This window comes from Pteropus medius, unplaced genomic scaffold (assembly GCF_902729225.1).
Source record: "Pteropus medius unplaced genomic scaffold, Ma_sr-lr_union100, whole genome shotgun sequence".
Taxonomy (NCBI): Eukaryota; Metazoa; Chordata; class Mammalia; order Chiroptera; family Pteropodidae; genus Pteropus; species Pteropus medius.
Genome location: NW_024344240.1, coordinates 23,806,708 through 23,824,971, shown reverse-complemented (window position 1 = coordinate 23,824,971; position 18,264 = coordinate 23,806,708). Strand labels below are relative to the sequence as shown.

The 18,264-nt window shown below is 34.3% G+C and overlaps 1 protein-coding gene across 7 annotated transcripts in view; it reads right to left on the bottom strand.

Annotated features, from left to right (window-relative positions):
• ERC1 (ELKS/RAB6-interacting/CAST family member 1) overlaps positions 1–18,264 on the bottom strand; it is a 482,353-nt gene that overhangs the window by 303,096 nt on the left and 160,993 nt on the right. For all 7 annotated transcript variants that reach the window (XM_039869201.1, XM_039869202.1, XM_039869205.1 and 4 more), the window contains 3 exons: positions 11,670–11,807; positions 10,242–10,382; positions 9,170–9,310 (listed from right to left, as the gene is read on the bottom strand). In XM_039869201.1, coding sequence (XP_039725135.1) covers positions 9,170–9,310; positions 10,242–10,382; positions 11,670–11,807 — 420 coding nt within the window. The remainder of the gene's footprint in view (positions 1–9,169; positions 9,311–10,241; positions 10,383–11,669; positions 11,808–18,264) is intronic.

The following is an 18,264-nucleotide window of genomic DNA, read 5'->3' as shown; positions in this document are numbered from 1 at the left end:
TAATAGTGTATTAACTTGGTTTGATGACAGATGGTAACTAGACTTATTTTGATGATCATTTTGCAATGTATACAAATGTCAAATTCACTATGCTGTACACCTGAAACTAATATAACATTGTATGTCAATTATGCTTCAATTAAAAAAAAATTTTGATAAATTATGAATAAATTAACAAACAAACAGACTCACAGAGAACAAACTGGTGATTACCAGATAGGAAGGGGGTTGGGGAGCTGAGTGAAAAAAGTAAAGGAATTAAAAAGTACAAATTGGTAGTTACGAAACAGTCATGGGTATGTAAAGTACAGCATAGAAAATATAGTCAATAATATTGTAATAATTATGTATGATGCCAGCTGCATACTAGACTTATAAGGGGGATCATTTCATAAATTATATAAATGTTTAACCACTATGCTGTACACCTGAAACTAATATAAAATGATAGTGAATGTCAACTGTAATTGAAAAATTAAAATAAAAAAAAAATTCTGAGTTTAGAAATACATAATTTTTTTCCTAGAGAAAAAAAGAATTTAGCATTTTTAAAATTCTGATAATTCAAAGGTCAAACAAAGGTCAAATTTCAATGCTTTCTTAAATAATTCTGATGCTATTATCTCACGCTAAAGACAAAGAATACCAAAATTCAGGTACAAGGGTAGAAATTTTTAAGCTATAAATAGGTCATTATCTCAAGATGAGTCATTTCCTATTCCAAACAAAATACAGAAGAAATTTTCTTTGAAAATTTCAATAAACACAACGTTTTGAATAGATAATAGAATGCCAACCTTACAGTTTTAAGCAAGAATAAAATATGCCAAATTTTACTTTATATAAATCTACAAATAAGCTATAAAGCAAAAAAGACTGCTAATACAGAAGAAAAAGATAAAATTTTAGCCCTAATATACTACTAAAAAGAATTAAATTGTAGCAAATAAAAAAAGCATCTGACAATATTTGCCCTGATAATATTTTATATTTCATTTTTATTGAGCTATATTTAACATAAACATTATATAAGTTTCAGGTGTACAATATGATTCAATAGATTGTATACTGTAAAATGATCACTACAATATCCATCATTATAGTTACAAATGTTTTTTTCTTGTGGTAAGAACTTTTAAGATCTACTCTCTTCACAACTTTCAAATACACAATACAGAATTTTTAACTATAGTCACCATGCTGCATATTATATCTCTCAAGACTTACTTATTTTATAAATGAAAGTTTGTACCTTTTTACCTCTTTTGCCCACCTCTCTCTCTCTCTCCCTGCCCCTCTCTCTCACACACACACACACACACACACTAACACTCAAACACCTGCAGTGCCCCAGCAATCATCAACCTGTTCTCTGTATCTACTGACTTCAGGTTTTGTTTTTTTTTATATTCCACATGTGAGATCATACTGTATTTGTCTTTCTGTGTCTGTCTCATTTCACTGCCCTACTTTTAAAGTGTAATAATGCTATGAAAGTATTTATCTACTGGAATGAGATAAAATCTGAAATACTATATTAAACAATTGTTCTGAGTCTTACATTTTATTACTTCTTATCCCAATCTTACATTAGGAAATATGCTCTCCTTTATTCTAAGATATTTTTTAAAGTCAATTGCTTTACAATAGAGGCAGTTTCCAATACAAATTAATGAGAGTTTAGAAACATTTCAGTAATATAATTAAACGCACTAGTTCATCTGACATCTAGCTGAACTAAGAAAGTACAAGACATATATGTTGTTGATTAAGAACTCTATGATCTACTCTCAAATTCCTGGGACTAGGTAACTTATTGATTCTATAAATATTTATGTTACTTAAAAAAAACTAAATATTAATAAAACGTAGGCAATAAATTGTTTTTACTTTATTATTATTTTAGATTTTATTGTAAGTGGCAAAATTCACATAAATATTTTCATAAAATAAGAATGAGTAGGTCTGTTCCATATGAAAACTACTATAACTTCAGCTCCAACACGTAAAGTGTCTGAAAGTCATCACTACCATCCTTACAAGAAAAAGTTGAAAAACTGAAAATCAATGACTTTTCTGGGACCTATTAGAGAACTGAGGTCACAGGACAAACTACCTCTCAAAAATCAGAAGACAAAGGCAAATCCTGAAAGCAGAAGTAGAGATCTGCCTACCTGGAGAAGAAGCTGTTAAAAGAATCACTTAAATGGTAACTTTGAAGAACTGCTGGTGGCTGAATACACATAAACATGAGAGTGATAAAGTCCCAGGGTATGCAATTTTAAGGGGCACCACCCCCCGCAGTACACTTTTATGTGCTTTAGATCTCCAGGAACCCTTCCAAGTTCTCACAGTGAAAAGTTAACAAAAATATGCTTATGGTTCTGGCAAGGGGATGGAAAGAGTAATAATTGTAAAATATGCCCAATGCATGCTCTATCCAAAGGCAGACTCTCCAGGAATAAAGATTTTTGTATTCTGTTTTGATCACAATATTGCCAGTAAGACTCACCAAACGATCCACAGATGGCTGCCACCTGTCCTGTGCTTATAGTGGCCTCAAGAGGCCATACCAGAAACCGAGGCTGGCTACCACTGTGTGGGGCTTGGGGCTGCTCAGAAAGGGGCACAGGGCACACAGAGGATAGCCCTAGAAGTGGCTTGGGTAGGGCCGCAAGTTTGAAGGAGCGGAGTATCAGGTAATCTTCTGGGTGGAGTGACCTCTATTATCCAATTTGATAATGTCAGAGCTATGGTGGTGCTGTGTCTGCACTATGGGACAGGGGATGGCTCAATAAAAAAATAATGAATACCACCGGCACTTCTGTCCAGGAGAAAGCCTCTGCTCTGGTCCTCTCTCTAGAGTCTGACAACTCAGTGTCCCTCTCCCCCTGGCACCTCTTGAGCAGCCACCCCAGTGCTGGAGTTCAGAGCAAGCGAGTTCATCACTGAGAAAGTCTGGTCACAGTCATAATCCCTTTAAAACGAACGTCTGCACCTGCCAGCTATAGCTGCTGTAGCCTCTGTCTTGCTCAGCAGTGTGGAACAAGGCAGCCTCACATCTATATCCTCTCCTACTGTTCCAAGGTGACTTTTTTATTTCTCTCCTTAGATGTAGGCCTTCTGTTTATCCACCCCAGGCGACTCTGCTTGCTGTTTGCTCCATGGCTTCATCACAGTTTTGGTGTGATCGCAAGAGGAGATGTACAAAACCTCTGCCCTCTATGCCATCTTGACCAGTCCTGCCAGGGGTAAAGATTTTAACAGAGCATTATACCACCTGGGGAAAGAGCATTTCTCCCACTCTAACCCCACTAGCTAAGGAGGAAAAAGAAGCTAAGAAACTTTTATGAAGATCACAGCCAGGGACACAGGTCCATAAAAGACTGAAACTTAATCAAAGTTTTATAGAAAACTTACCCTCCCCCACAGCTTATTATCACAGTAATAGGACTATAGTCGAATAGTAAAGGATTCCAGCTGAAAGAGCTTCAAGACACAGATTTTGAAGTGAGAAAATCAAAGTCAACAGAAAAAACAAAAACACTAGAGGACTCTGTAGCATCTGACCCCTTCACCTACAGCAAATATTAAATACAGTTTAACATGTAGCCAGAGAAAACCTTACACATAGGGCCATTCAACGAAAAATTACAAGGCATACTAAAATTAAAGAAAAACCACAGCCTGACGAGATATAGCAAGGATAAGAACCCAACTCAGATATTGAGACTGATATTGGAATTATCAGACAGGAAATTTTAAATGGTGATAATTAATAGTTAAGTACTCTAATGGAAAAAGTAGACAACATCCAAGAATTGATAGGTAATATAAGCAGAGAGGTGTATACTCTACGAATCAAAAGGAAACGATAGGTATAAAAAAACACATAAGAGAAACGAATGTTTTTGATAGGAACATCAGCAGACTAGAGCTGGCCAAAGAAGAACCAGTATGCCTAAAGACAAGTCAATAGGAACTTCCCAAACTGAAATTCAAAAAGGAAAAAAAGAAAGAAAAATCATAGTACAGATTTGAAGAAACATGGCAGAGCGAGAGACGTCCCCAGATCTTTCTCCTTGAAACAACAAAAACCCGAACATCAAAAATTCAACAAAAAACACCCAAACTGCACACCAGCACATCTAAGCCTGGGATCTGCTCATAAGAGCTACCACAGGTCAGAACACTGGGTATCAGGTGGTGGAATGGGAGAAATAAAGAAGTGGCCTCTCGCAGCCACCGGAGCTCACTGTAGGCAGAAGAGGAGGGGAGAAGGTACAGTGAGTTCTCTGAACTCTGTCTGGGAGTAATATGAGCTCCACGTGGCTGGCGGCAGGGACCAGTCATCATGGCAGAAACCAGAAAAGCTGGACAAGACCAAAGAGAAACAACAGTTGATTTTTACCAGCTGTGGTTATAAAACTGAGGCTAAGCCACAGCCCCCAAACCCCAACCCCTCCCCCCATACACTCCGAGACCAAACATCTCAAATCCCCAGGAAAATCTGAGCAAACGCTACCAAAACTATAGCTAATATTGACAGGGACTGAGACTGAGGGTAGCAAGCATGATTAAATATCTACAAGAAAAAAAAAAGAAATTATTAAGGCTTTGTATAAAGTAGGGATCCAAGAGGCTTAGATGCCACCTACTGGAAACCAAAAGAAAAGCATCTTCTTTGAAACATCCTAAAGAGAGACATTTATATAATAAGTCTTCTGTATAGAGAAATAGCAGAACACATTTCCATTAATACCCTGGCAGAAAAATAGTCCATAAAACACCATGAACAACCAAGGTGACGAGGCAGCTCAGAAAGAAAGAGGAAAATCTCCAGAAAATAAGCTTACAGACATAGAAATATGAGACTTAAATGACAGAGAATTCAGGATGGTACTTCTGAAAAAACTCAGTGAGTTCTGAAATGGGTCATAGCAACAATTTCAGAAATTGAAAAAACAACTAGATGAGCAGCATGAGTTTTTTAACAAGGAGATCGAAACCCTCAAAAATGAACTGAATAGATCTTCTGAAGATAAAAAAACACTGCAAGAGTTGAAAAATAAAATAGCAAGCTTGAGAAATAGTGTTGACCAAATGGAAGAAAGTATCAGTGATATTGAAGACAGAAATCTAGAAAAATATCAGAAGGAAAAAGAGAGAAACCAAAGAATGAAAAATAATGACAAAGAAATACAAGAACCAGCTAATACCATCAGGAGAGGAAACACAGGAATAATGGGCATTATCGAAGGCAAGGAAAAGGAACAGGATTAGAAAGCATTTTCAGACAAACAGTTGATGAGAATTTCCCAAATCTAAGGAATGAGCTAGAACTTGGAATTCAAGAAGTCAACAGAACACCCAATTATCTCAACTCAAAAAGGCCTTCACTGAGACACAGTGTATTAAAATTATAAAAAATCAACAACAAAGACAGAATATTCAGGGCAGCCAGGGAAAAGAAGACACTAACATATAAAGGAAAATCCATTATTGTCATCGGACTACTCAGCGCAAACTTTACAAGCCAGAAAGAAATGGAATCAAATATTTAAACTATTAAGTGAAAGGAACTACCAGCCTAGAATAATGTATCCAACTAAGCTCTCATATAGGTATAAAGGAAAAATAAAGACCTTTCTAGACATAACAAAAATTGAGGGAATTCTCCACTACGAGGCTTGCACTACAGGAAATATTGAAAGGGGTCAGCTCACCTAAAACAAAAAACAAAACAAAACAAAAAACATAATCAAGAGTAAACTGACTATCAGGCAAATAGAAACAGAGGAGTGTAATCCTTACTAAGAATAGGGCATTATAAGCTTAAATAATAACAAGGGAATTGGTATAGCAATATAGTAATGAATGTTCAGCATACATAGGGACAAATCGAGACAATAAAGACTGAAAAGGGGAGGATTCAAAGATCCAAATTCACAAAGGGGAATGGTGAAAAGACATATGCAGAAGAAAATGGATGACTCTCTCTCTCTCTCTCTCTCTCTCTCTTTCTCTCTCTCTGTGTGTGTGTGTGTGTGTGTCTCTCTCTCTCTCTATATATATATACATAGATATATATATATACATATGTATATATATATACATATATACATAGATATATACACATATATACATATATACATATATACATATATACATGTATATATACATATATACATAGATATATATATATGTATGTATACATACACACACACACACATATATATATATATAAAAATAAAACTATCCTTTACATATTTTTGTAATGGTAACCACACGTCAAAGATTCAGAACTGAAATATATAACATAAAACAAGAAGAACCAAAGGGAAACCCACAAAAGCCAACCAAAATAAAGAACACAGAAATACAAGGACAAGGAAGTAATGGAAACACTGAGCTACCAGAAAGCAAAAGATAAAATGGTTATAAGACCTCATATTTCAATAATCACCCTAAATATAAATGGACAGAACTCACCAATAAAAAGGCATAGAGTTGCAGAATGGATCAAAATACAAAACTCAACCATATGCTGCCTCCAGAAGACACATCTCAACTCTAAAGACAAATATAGACTCAAAGTGAAAGGGTGGAAAATGAGATTTCAAGCAAATAGCATCAGAGAAAAGTGGGAGTAATGGTACTAATATCAGACGAAATAGACTTCAAAATAAAAAAGGTAAAGAAAGATACTGAGGGACACTTCATAATGATAACAGGAATCAAGCACCAGGAAGACATAACACTTATTAACATCTATGCTCCCAATCAGAGAGTCCCAAAATATGGAAAGCAAGTACTAACAGAACTAAAGGAAGAAACAGAGCAAAACACTATCGTAGTGGGGACCTAAATATCCCACTGTTGGATATGGACAGATCATCCAAACAGAAAATCAGTAAGGAAATAACATCCTTAAATGACACATTAGACCAACTGGACATAACTGACATATACAGAGCCTTCCATCCCAAAACAACTGCTTATACATTCTTCTCTAGTAAACATGGAACATTCTCAAGGATTGACCACATACTGGGACACAGAGATAGCCTCAACAAATATAAGAGGGTTGAAATCATACCAACCATATTCTCTTATCATAATGCTCTGAAACTAGAGATCAACTGCAAAAAGAAAACAAGAAGAACCACAAAATACATGGAGATGAAACAACATACTACTGAAGAAGAAATAAAAAGAGAGATCAAGAGATATATAGAAACCAATGATAATGATAGTACAACATATCAACACTTCTGGGACACGGCAAAAGTGGTCATAAGAGAAAAGTTCATATCATTACAGGCCTATCTTAAAAAACAAGAACAAGCAGAAATAAACAACCTAACGCTTCATCTTAAAAAACTAGAAAAGGAAGAACAAATGAAGTCTAAAGTCAGCAGGAGGAAAGAAATAATCAAAATTAGAGCAGAAATAAATGAAATTGAAAACAAAAAAGCAATAGAAAAAAATAAATGCAACGAAGAGCTGGTTCTTTGAGAAGGTTAATAAAATTGCAAATCCCTGGCTAGACTCACTAAAGAAAAAAGAGAAAAGACACAAATAAACAAAATCAGGGATGAAACAGAGGAAATTACGACAGACACCACCGAAATACAAAGGATCATACAAGGATACTATGAAAAAGTATATAACACCAAATTTCATAAGCTAAAAGAAATGAACCAGTACTTAGAAAAATACAATTTTCCTAGACTGAATCAAGAAAAACTAGAAAATCTAAATAGTCAAATCAGCACTATGGAAATTGAAACCATCATCAAAAACTTACCCAAAAGTATAAGTCCACGAGCAGATGGTTTCACCAGTGAATTCTACCAAATATTCAAAAAAGATTTAATAGCTGTTCTCCTCAAACTCTTCCAAAAAACTGAAGAGGAGGCAATACATCCCAACTCATTTTATGAGGCCAATATTACTCTGATACCAAAACCTGGTAAGGATAACACAAAAAAAGAAAACTACAGACTAATATCTCTCATGAACACAGATGCAAAAATCCTAAATAAGATACTAGCGAACCGAATACAGCAACATATTAAAAGGATTACACACCACGATCAAGTGGGCTTCATCCCAGAGGCACAAGGATGATTCAACATACGCAAATCAATTAATGGGATACACCATATAAACAAATTAAAAAATTAGAATCATATGATCATATCAATAATTGAAAAAGCCTTCGACAAGATATAGCATCCATTTATGATCAAAACACTTAATAAAATCAGTATAGAAGGAAAGTACCTTAACATAATAAAGGCTATATATGACAAACCCTCAGCCAAAATTATACTTAATGGTGAAAAACTAAAAACCTTCCCTCTAAGATCAGGAACAAGGCAAGGCTGTCCACTATTGCCACTGTTATTCAATGTAACACTGGAGGTCCTAGCGAGTGCAATCAGGCAAGAGAAAGAGATAAAAGGCATCCAAATAGGAAAGGAAGAAGTCAAACTGTCACTATTTGAGTATGACATGATTCTCTATACAGAACCCTAAAGACTCCACAAGAACACTTCTAGAAACAATAAGCACATACAGTAAAGTCTCTGGACACAAAATCAACGTTCAAAAATCCATAGCATTCCTATAGTCTAATAATGAAGCATCAACAAAAGAAGTTGAAAAAATAATTCCTTTCATAATTGCAACAAAAAGAATAATATACCTAAGAATAAATCTAACGAAACATGTGAAGGACCTATATAATGAAAACTACAAGATCCTATTCAAAGAAACTGAAGAAGATACAAAGAAATAGAAGGATATTCCAGTGTTGGTCACTATCATCACTGTTATATTATCTCCTTCTAGGAAGCCTGATGCTAACGGAAAAAAAAATATCAGATAACTGAGATTTTTACATTGTGGTCTTATATTTCATCCATAAGGAAGTTGCATAATTTAATCTTCCCCTGAACTGTCAATTTTCTAAGAGTGTGGGGATTCTCAGGAGTAAAATAAAATCAGGTAAGAATTCTAACAGAATTAATCGAGGTATAAATGGTATTTTGAACTTTAGGAGATTATTACTCCATCAGTAAGTTATTACATATGAAAAATGGAGTTTTCTACTTTGTTCTTATTTAAAGCAAAGCAAGAAAATGGAAATTTTTTCTTTAACCTTTTTCAACTGTGATTCCATTTTCAGGCATTCTTCCTTTTTCTGCTCCAAAGCAATCTCTAGTGTCTTTAGCCGTGAGTCCTTTTTCAGTCCTGAGGAAGCCAGGGATGAAGCATGCTCTTTCAGATCCAAGAGTGAAGCCTAAAAGAAGCAACACATGCCTAGAATAAATACTAGATATAAACAAAACAGAGATTTAAATTTATTTTCTTGGTGGCTTGTACTTTTTTCCCATTATCGTATATTGACATATTTCCATTTCAAGAACATGAAATATAAAACTGCATTGTCTTTATCTTTCGAGTCCTAACTAAAATTAGGTGAATTCCCAAGAAATACCAACTGAATAATGATTTAATGAGTTCTATCAAAACATATCCATTCCCATAAAATAAATGGAAGTAGATCAAGTTTTGTGAATATAAGCAGTCAACCTCAGTAGCTACACTAACTTAAATATAAAATGCTTTTTCCTTTTAGAAGAAAAATTCTACTAGAAACTTTAATTTCTATAAGTCTTCTTAAAGATATTAGAAAGAAAATCCTGAGAATATCTCTAAAGCTCATGCATTATCTGATCATGAGGTATTAGGCATTTTGCTATTTAGGTCACATTAACAAGATTCTCCAAAAGTAGTATCAAAATAAATTAAGTCACCTAATTGGTCAACATTTAAGATTTCACTGTCGATGGTAAGATGTATTCTAAGAGCTATTGTAAATAAATTGTTCCTCTTTTGCATATTCCTTTCATCTATCACCTTTCTTACCATAAGCACAAAACTTCTCCAAATGTAATTGACTTCTTTAAAAAGGATCATTAAAAAGGTCATTAACAAGTAAGAAACCAACTCATAACACACTGAAAGAGATAAGACTTAGGATATAAATGATCCAACCTACTATGGCTCTGCAAAGCTTCCTTAAATATGCCTAAGTTCTTCTCAAAAAGCTTGCTATAGAATATTAAGAAAAATCTTCTATCAAATACTTTTTTATATGTAATATGCAAAAACCAACACACAATGCATTGACTAAGCAAACCAAATAATTCCATTTCAGTGATCTTAACCTCTTTCTCTGAGAGGTCGCCTTGCAATAGGCTGACTTTTTCTTTCAAGTCTTTAAGATCTTTTTTGTAGTTATCAATTTCCTCTTGTTTCTCTCTCTCATCTCTGTCCCGCTGCTCCTTTAAACGTTCAATTGTCCGCTCCTGATGAGAGAGCACATCAATACATGAGAAAATTCCTTTCATACTTTTATGACTGTAATTTAACTTTCAGATAAAATTTCACACTTCCATCTTCCATTCAAAAGACAGTGATAAGTTGCTAATAATTTACTTTTTAAAGAATTCATCCTTCCTATCTATCTTGCTATAACAAAGATCTGGCTTTGTTATTTTGATTTCCCTATGTTTCTTTGCACATTATCTCAACTAATATTAGATATCCCTAAAGTATGCATTCTTTTGGAATAATCCCATTTATTCAATTCCTAAGAAACCAAAAACTTTTATACATACACACAGACACACACACTAAGAAAAATAAGTAACAAATATTTGTTCTTTATATATAATTAACATGTTGCCTACAAGGCAATGGATTTTTATATCACAATTTACGCACCTAAAAAAAGAGGAGGTTGGGAAGGTTATGATACGTTGAGTTTATAGCTTAAAGAAGGGTAAAGAAAAGAGAAACCACTAAAGCTTCTTTCTGTCAAAAGATACTCAGGAAGTCTGACAGTTAAGTAATTTAAGTACATTTCTGGGTATTTTTTCAGAATATATTCAGGGATCAAGCTTTGATGCCCGCAAGGCAGCCTGAAGCATTCTGAGTCCAAGAGGCTTAAGGAACAGTGACCTTATTCCTTTAAAAAATCCAGTTAAAATGCCTCACTAAGATTCCTTAAACTTCCTTTTAAGACATTAACACTTGTTATGTTGGGTCATTTTTTTATTTGGTCAACCATTCCTGAAAAACTGGGTTTGGTCATGAAGGCAAAATGAAGTAGCAAGGCCAAGACTAGAAAAACAGTATTACTGTATTAATACACAGTATTAATAACTAAAACCCACAAATACATTAGGTATCAATGTAGCATAGTAAAGGAGAACTAATTATACATTGCTTCTTGATGATCAGGAAATCTGATAGTCCCATATCCCCAAACTAATTGACATATAAATAAAAATAAGTCTTTCTTCACAAGATCATAAATGGAGAATACATGGCTAATTCTTTAGAAACTTCAGCCATTGCCCTCTAGTGTAGAATCCATCTCGCCTAGCAACATATGCTTAAATTGGCAAGAACGCAATGGATTTTCTTTCCCCTTACACTATATGTGTCAGGAATTGTATAGAGGACTCTTCCCTTTGGCCCAAAGGGATTTCTTCTGTCCTCTATATCCAAGTCTCATCACTACAGAAAATATTAAATTAATAAGAAAGCAGAGGAAATGTGTCTATGAACATTCTGGACCAATCACTCACTTTCTCTGCCAGGGCCTCCTCCAAAGTTGTCAAGGCAGTGTCGGTGTTGGTGGTGTCAGCCTGCAAGGACTTGACTCGTTCTTTCAAGCTGCTCATCTGCTTTTCCTTATCTCTAAGTTGCTCTTGAAGATTTTCAATCTGAGTGTACATATACATTTAAGGGAGAAAAAAGGAAATTAAAATAAATATGAATAGTCAGAAGAAGAATTAATTTTAAGTTAAAAACAGGTAGATAAGGATTGTCTGTGAATGTCTGTCCTAAAAATTATTTAATCTTAAAGGTTTCGGGACTGCATGCAAAACTTAAAACAAAGAATTTATAGCCAGAACAGAGAAAAGATACACACATGGGCTTGCGCACACGCGCATAGACCCAACATACAGAGATGGGGATGGAGAAAGGAACTACGGAGAGGAAAACCATGAGAAACAGGATTACTTCCAAAATGATAGTGTAAATTCCAAGAGGAATTCCTTCACAAAAAATCGAGGGAAGACAGAGAATGGAACAGCTAGACAGTAAGAAAAATAAGTCAGCTGTATAAAGGAAAAATTGTTCTTAAATGCTAGTCTTAAGTTAGATTTCTATATCATCTTTTATCCAAAAAGCAAGCATTTTCAATGAAACTTCCTATCGTACTTCTTCATTCCTCCATACACATTTATATGCATTCATTTACTCAAAAAAGTATATAATGAATTCTCTATGACATGCCAGGCACTAGTGATACAAAGAAAAATTTTTATTATGTTATAAGATGGTAAGAGAACTCTCCATTATGCAGCTGAATCCAAACTATGGATGGGCTTGTGTGCCATCCCAAGAGGCACAAATGCTACTTTAGACAGATGGGAACCATTACAGATTTTTAAGTAAAGAAATGGTCTGGTTGGTTCTGTGTTTTATATAAATAATTCTAATGGCTGAGAAAAGGAAATTTTAGGGAACTTGCTTAGAGACGTGGAAAACAATTAGGGGACTGTATTAATTCAGGTAAGAGATTTTGGGAGGCTAAATGAGAGAAGAGAGATGGAAAGGAAGGAATGGGTTTGAGAAATTGTGGAAGTAGCATGTTATCATTAGGGAGATTTAAGTACACATAATTAAAAATATTAAGCAAAAATATAAAGGAATTGGAGAGAGATATTCTTAACAAACAAAAGGAAAATAAATAAAGCAACTATACTAGAACTCACCAACTTCATTCATTCATTAATTCAACATATATTTGAGCTCCTGCTATATGCCCGGCACTTTTCTAGGTGTTAAGGATATAGAAATAATCAAAACAGATAAAAATCCCTACTCTCAAAAGAGCTTAAACCTAATAGGATATACAGCAAATGAATTAATGAAATGAACATAGAATGTAAGATGGTGGTAAGTTCCATGGAGAAAAACGAAGAATATAATCATAGTCTTCTCTTGAGCTAATACTAATTAGCTGGTTTATTTTACATGATTTTCAGAAAGGAACATGAGTGAAATAAGTCAGACAGAGAAAGAAAAATACCATATGATTTCACTTACAGGAGGAATCTAAGGAACAAAAAGAACAAACTAATCAAAAACAGACTCACAAATATAGAGGACAATTTGGTGATGGACAGAGGGGAGCTGGGTTGCGGGGCTGAGAGAATAGGGTGAAGGGTTAAAGAAGTACAAATTAGTAGTTGATAGATGGTCATGGGGATTGGGGAGCACAGCATAAGGAATGCAGTTAGCATCAATGTATTGGCCAGAAGGAGAGCCAGGGGAGAGAAGAAGCAATTAGGAGGATCGTTTTATAAATGATCTAACATTTTATAAATGTCTAACCAATGTACTATATACTTGAAACTAATAAAATAAAATTTAAAATAATAAAAACGATAAAAATAAAAACTTCAAGATTCACACGCATAAAGTTGTGCATAACCAGATACCGCTCTTAGTAAAAGACAAATCTATCTCTAAAAAAAAACACAAATGCTATCTCCTTTGGGAAGACTTTCTTGCTCCTACCCCCTTAGATTGGGATGATCACCGTCTGTATTCCATCACACTTATATCCACATATACATACACCTTTACCTCCATTCTTTCACCTATCTATATATTTATCACATTTACCTCCACTCTTTCATCCATCTATACATTATAACACTAAGCCCTAACCATCCTGCCACTTCGCCCCAGGTTTCCATCTTCATATCTGGCACACACACACATCTACGATAAATACTGGTTAATTAGTGAGTAAGCAAATAATATATAAGCTTGGACTTTTATAACTGTATTTAGGCATACACATAAACTCTTGCCAAAAAAGGAACTACAAAAAACCCAAGATCCAACCTTCAGATAATTTCCTGCATTAATCAATTTAGCATAAGTTCTTTGAGGGCCTGCTTCATACCACAGAGGAAGGGAAAAGAAGATCCTGCCTAGAGTCAATGAGAATTCCACAAGCAGAACAAGTAAGAGAAGCAAAAAAAGTTGGCAAATTTAGCAAATTTAGAAAAGGGTTCCATAAATACTGTAAGTCTTCGATTTTCTTTCTTTTTTTTTTAATTTTTAAAAATTAAGTTTATTGGGGTAACATTGGTTAATACAATTATATAATTTTCAGGTGTACATTATAATTTGACATCTGGATATTCTATTGTGTGTTTACCAGCCAAAATCCAGTTTCCTTCAGCTACCATATATTTGATCCCCTTTACCCACTTCCCCCTCCCCCTACCACCCTATATTTGACCCCCTTTACCCCATCTACCTCTTTAACAAAGAAATGATCATACAGATGAACCACTAATAAGCCTGAAATGGATTCTAATCTTTTCAATGCCAAAAAAAGTCCAAAGCCTGTCATAAGAGAAAAGACCATCACAGATGAAAAGCATTAGTTTTCCTTTAGTTTAATCAGACACTACTACTGGAATCTCATATGAATCAATATTTAGACTGATCTCACAACTAGCTGGTATATGAATGCTGGTATATGAATGAAGAGAATTTTGCCACTCGAAAATCTAGTATATACTCCATATACATACAGAATGCAATGCCCTGGGGTTTATATATTTAACCAGCTGTACAGGTCAACCAGTTGCTAATGCTATAAACGTTATGCAAAGAAAAGATATAATCATGCTGTTGTTTAGAATTTCTTATCAAAAAAGAGCAGTATAAGAACCATTATTTAAAATAAAATTTCAAAGAACCAACCAAGTTTTATATACAAGAAAATAGATGTTTTATGAGCCCAGCTAATACACAAATAGCTATCATATGCATAATAAGGATAATACCCTTCTTTCTCCATCATTAGCATCTAAGAAAGAAATTAAGAAGCTAAATTGTTAACAATTCCACATGTATAATTTATATGTAGCCAAACTACTAAAGGCATCCATTTTCTTTGCTGGCAAAAACTCTTCCTGGTAATACTTAGGTGCAAAAGCTGCTAACCTAAGTAAAATCCCCATTAACAAATTCTCCCTAATCTACTTTCTTCTTCAATTACCCAGATTGTCTGTTGGGCTAGAGAGGAGAAAAAGGATGGCTACTCTTGGACTCCTATTTACTTCTAAAGAGAAGGAATAAACACACCATAGTGAAAAGAACTGACAAAATGAAGAAAGGGCAGTAGACACTACTAATATAGCCTCCTTTGGACATGTTGCTGTCAGTGAGCAAGACTTCAAATAGATAGATATGTGTAAACTATCTGCACAAGCATCAAATAAACCCAAAAGATGCTGTGAGAGGAAAGGTGTGTAAAAAAATACTTTTCCTCCATCCAGCTTCATGATGGATAATAGTTGAGCCCTACTGAAAGGTCCTACTATATATCTTCACTTTGTTTGTGATTCGAAATTGTGCTTTTTTCATCAAAGATCTCTGGGTTTATATGCGTTGCTAACTAGCTGGTATATGAATGCTACCATATTATTATTGCCACTAGTCTTTTCTTTTTCAGTAATCTAATATTGACGCTGTTCCTCCTGATAGCCCCATATCATTTCAGTAGTTATTATACAATATATATATACAATTTATAGTAAAGATCTTATTCTATACTAAGTTTAATTATCCACATGATCTGAAATATACAATTTACAAAATGTTTTGACAACTAAGAGAAAAACTGGATCCATTATGCACATACTTGAATATTAATGATAAAGATGACTGTTTGGAATCATGTTAAGTGGAAAAATACTCCTTTAAATATGCTCAGGATATCTACCAAAAAAAAAAACACCTTCATTTTGTAGAAACAGAAAGCACAGAATCCCTAAAATCACTATATGATACCAATAACAACAAAAATAATAATAATGGTGTTAGTGGAGAAGGCAGTGCTGTTAACAGGAACCACTAACACTTAAAAAGACAGTAGTATGTATGTGACAGGCATTTTATGTAAACAACTCTTTAAGCCCCACCAGAAAATTAATTACTAGGCAATCTATCTCCAGAACCCTAATCTTAATCATTATAAGTAATGTTTTCTGATGGAAAAAAATCACACAAAGATAACTCAAGCCTTTTTCCATAAACTATTTCTTATTATTAAACAGCATTTATTAATAAACATAGTAAATTATTATTATGGTCATTTATATTAAAATGTTGTCCCTACTGAAACAAGGAATGAAGGTTGGAGGTACCAAATCACTGCAAATACAAAAGTACATCTTCCAAGGGAGGAACATACATCCAAACACAATATCTAAAGCTGGTGAGCAAAGCCAAAGATATTTGGTATCAGGATTTCAGTATCATGATATTATTAAAATTGTCTGTTTAGCCTGACTTTCAAGGGGTAGAAGTAAGCCAGTTTATTAATATATATGGACTACAGAGCATGTGACAGTGAAATAGCTAAAAAGCCTTTCTTCTTTTACTTAAATAACTTATTTTTAATAATAGTGAAAATTAATAAAATGATTATTGCAGAAAATGATACATTTTACAATTTTATGGGTTTTCTTTCTACTTCATGCATACCTCGTCTAATATAGAAAGAAATCATTAAGTACCTATTAGTGTGTATTCAATTTCTGTATGAGTGAAGTTTTGGAACTGGTGTTTATTCCATATATCTGGAACTGGTGTTTATTCCATATATCTGGGTCCTTGATAATAAATAGGGAGGGGAAGGATCAACCGGATTTACACAGACAGTTTATTACCACAGAGAAGAACTAACAAAAAAGAATTCAAGAAGGAACTATTTTTTAAATAACTATTTAGAGAAAGAAGACATTTTCTTTACAATGACCTCTCTAATCATAATATAGTTCTGTTAAATGGGTTGGAAAGAAATAGAAATAACATTGTATTATATAGAGCCTTTCTTCTCCTCCCATAATGTATTTGACAAAGAGAGAGAAAAACCAATGAAACCAGCAGGAGACTAATACCAAAAGTATGGTACATGTGAATTCATCTAATCTGCATACCAATTACACATTGGCATAGATTTCTTGACATTTTTTGTTTTGGTTTTTATCAGCATTGCCAGTTGTCAAAAACTATCATGTTTCAACATGGGTGATTTATTCCTAATCAAGTAAGGCTGATTACTCTGCCTTTGAGGCCCTAATCATTGGCAAAAGGTAGAAGATACTTCGTCTAGGATACAATTCTAAGGACAAGGAAACCCAAACACTTCTTATAATCACCTGGCTACTTTAAACATCATTTAAAGAATTTTTTTAATGATGCCTCCACAGTTGTTCTAAGCAGCCATAAGCATCAAACTTATTGTGTGAAATGAGACAGTCAGAAAGGCTCTGACCTTTGCCTTCTTGGTTACTAACGCCTTTCAGTAGCAGTGGTAGAAGTACAGTCTGGATAAACTAACTGGTCATTATTAGCTGGCAAAGAGAGATCTACAATAATTAATAGACTCTAAAAAAGAGAAAACTTACCAAGTTTCCTAATTTCTAGGCAATTATTTTTCTACCAATCTATACTCTGGGAAAATGTACAAACAAGGCATGACTGTCATTTACCAAAATGAGTAGGTTTGCCCAGGCTATTTATATTGGCCTCTAAATTGCACTTGTCCAATCATGTGTTTCCAATGATCAGAAGGAAGAACAAGAGTAACAAAGTCACGAGAAACTCTAAGCAATGGTTTAAACTCAATTTAGGTTTTTAAAAGCTTCTCTATCTATACTCTCAACTAATATTTATGATCTTTAATAAGCCCAGCAAAGATTTCGATTGACAACCAGTTATTTCTTTGGTTGAGTTTTCCTTTCAAGTCTGCTATTCTGTCATCATGTAAGTCAGCAGTCCCCAACCTATTTAGTCCCCGGAACCAGTGCTCCTATGAGAATCTAATGCCTGATAATCTGAGGTGGAGCTGAGACGGTGATGCTAGTGTTGGGGAGCGGCTGCAAATACAGATGAAGCTTCATTTGCCTTGTTCCTAACAGGCCACAGACCTGTACTGGTTTGTGGCCCTGAGACTGGGGACCCTAGTATAAGTGATGGAGAGAATTACTGTAATGAATAAACAGCTAATTATGTCACATTGGGCAAGTTATTTGATCTTTCTAATTACTTTACTTGTAAACAAAAGACCACTAATAT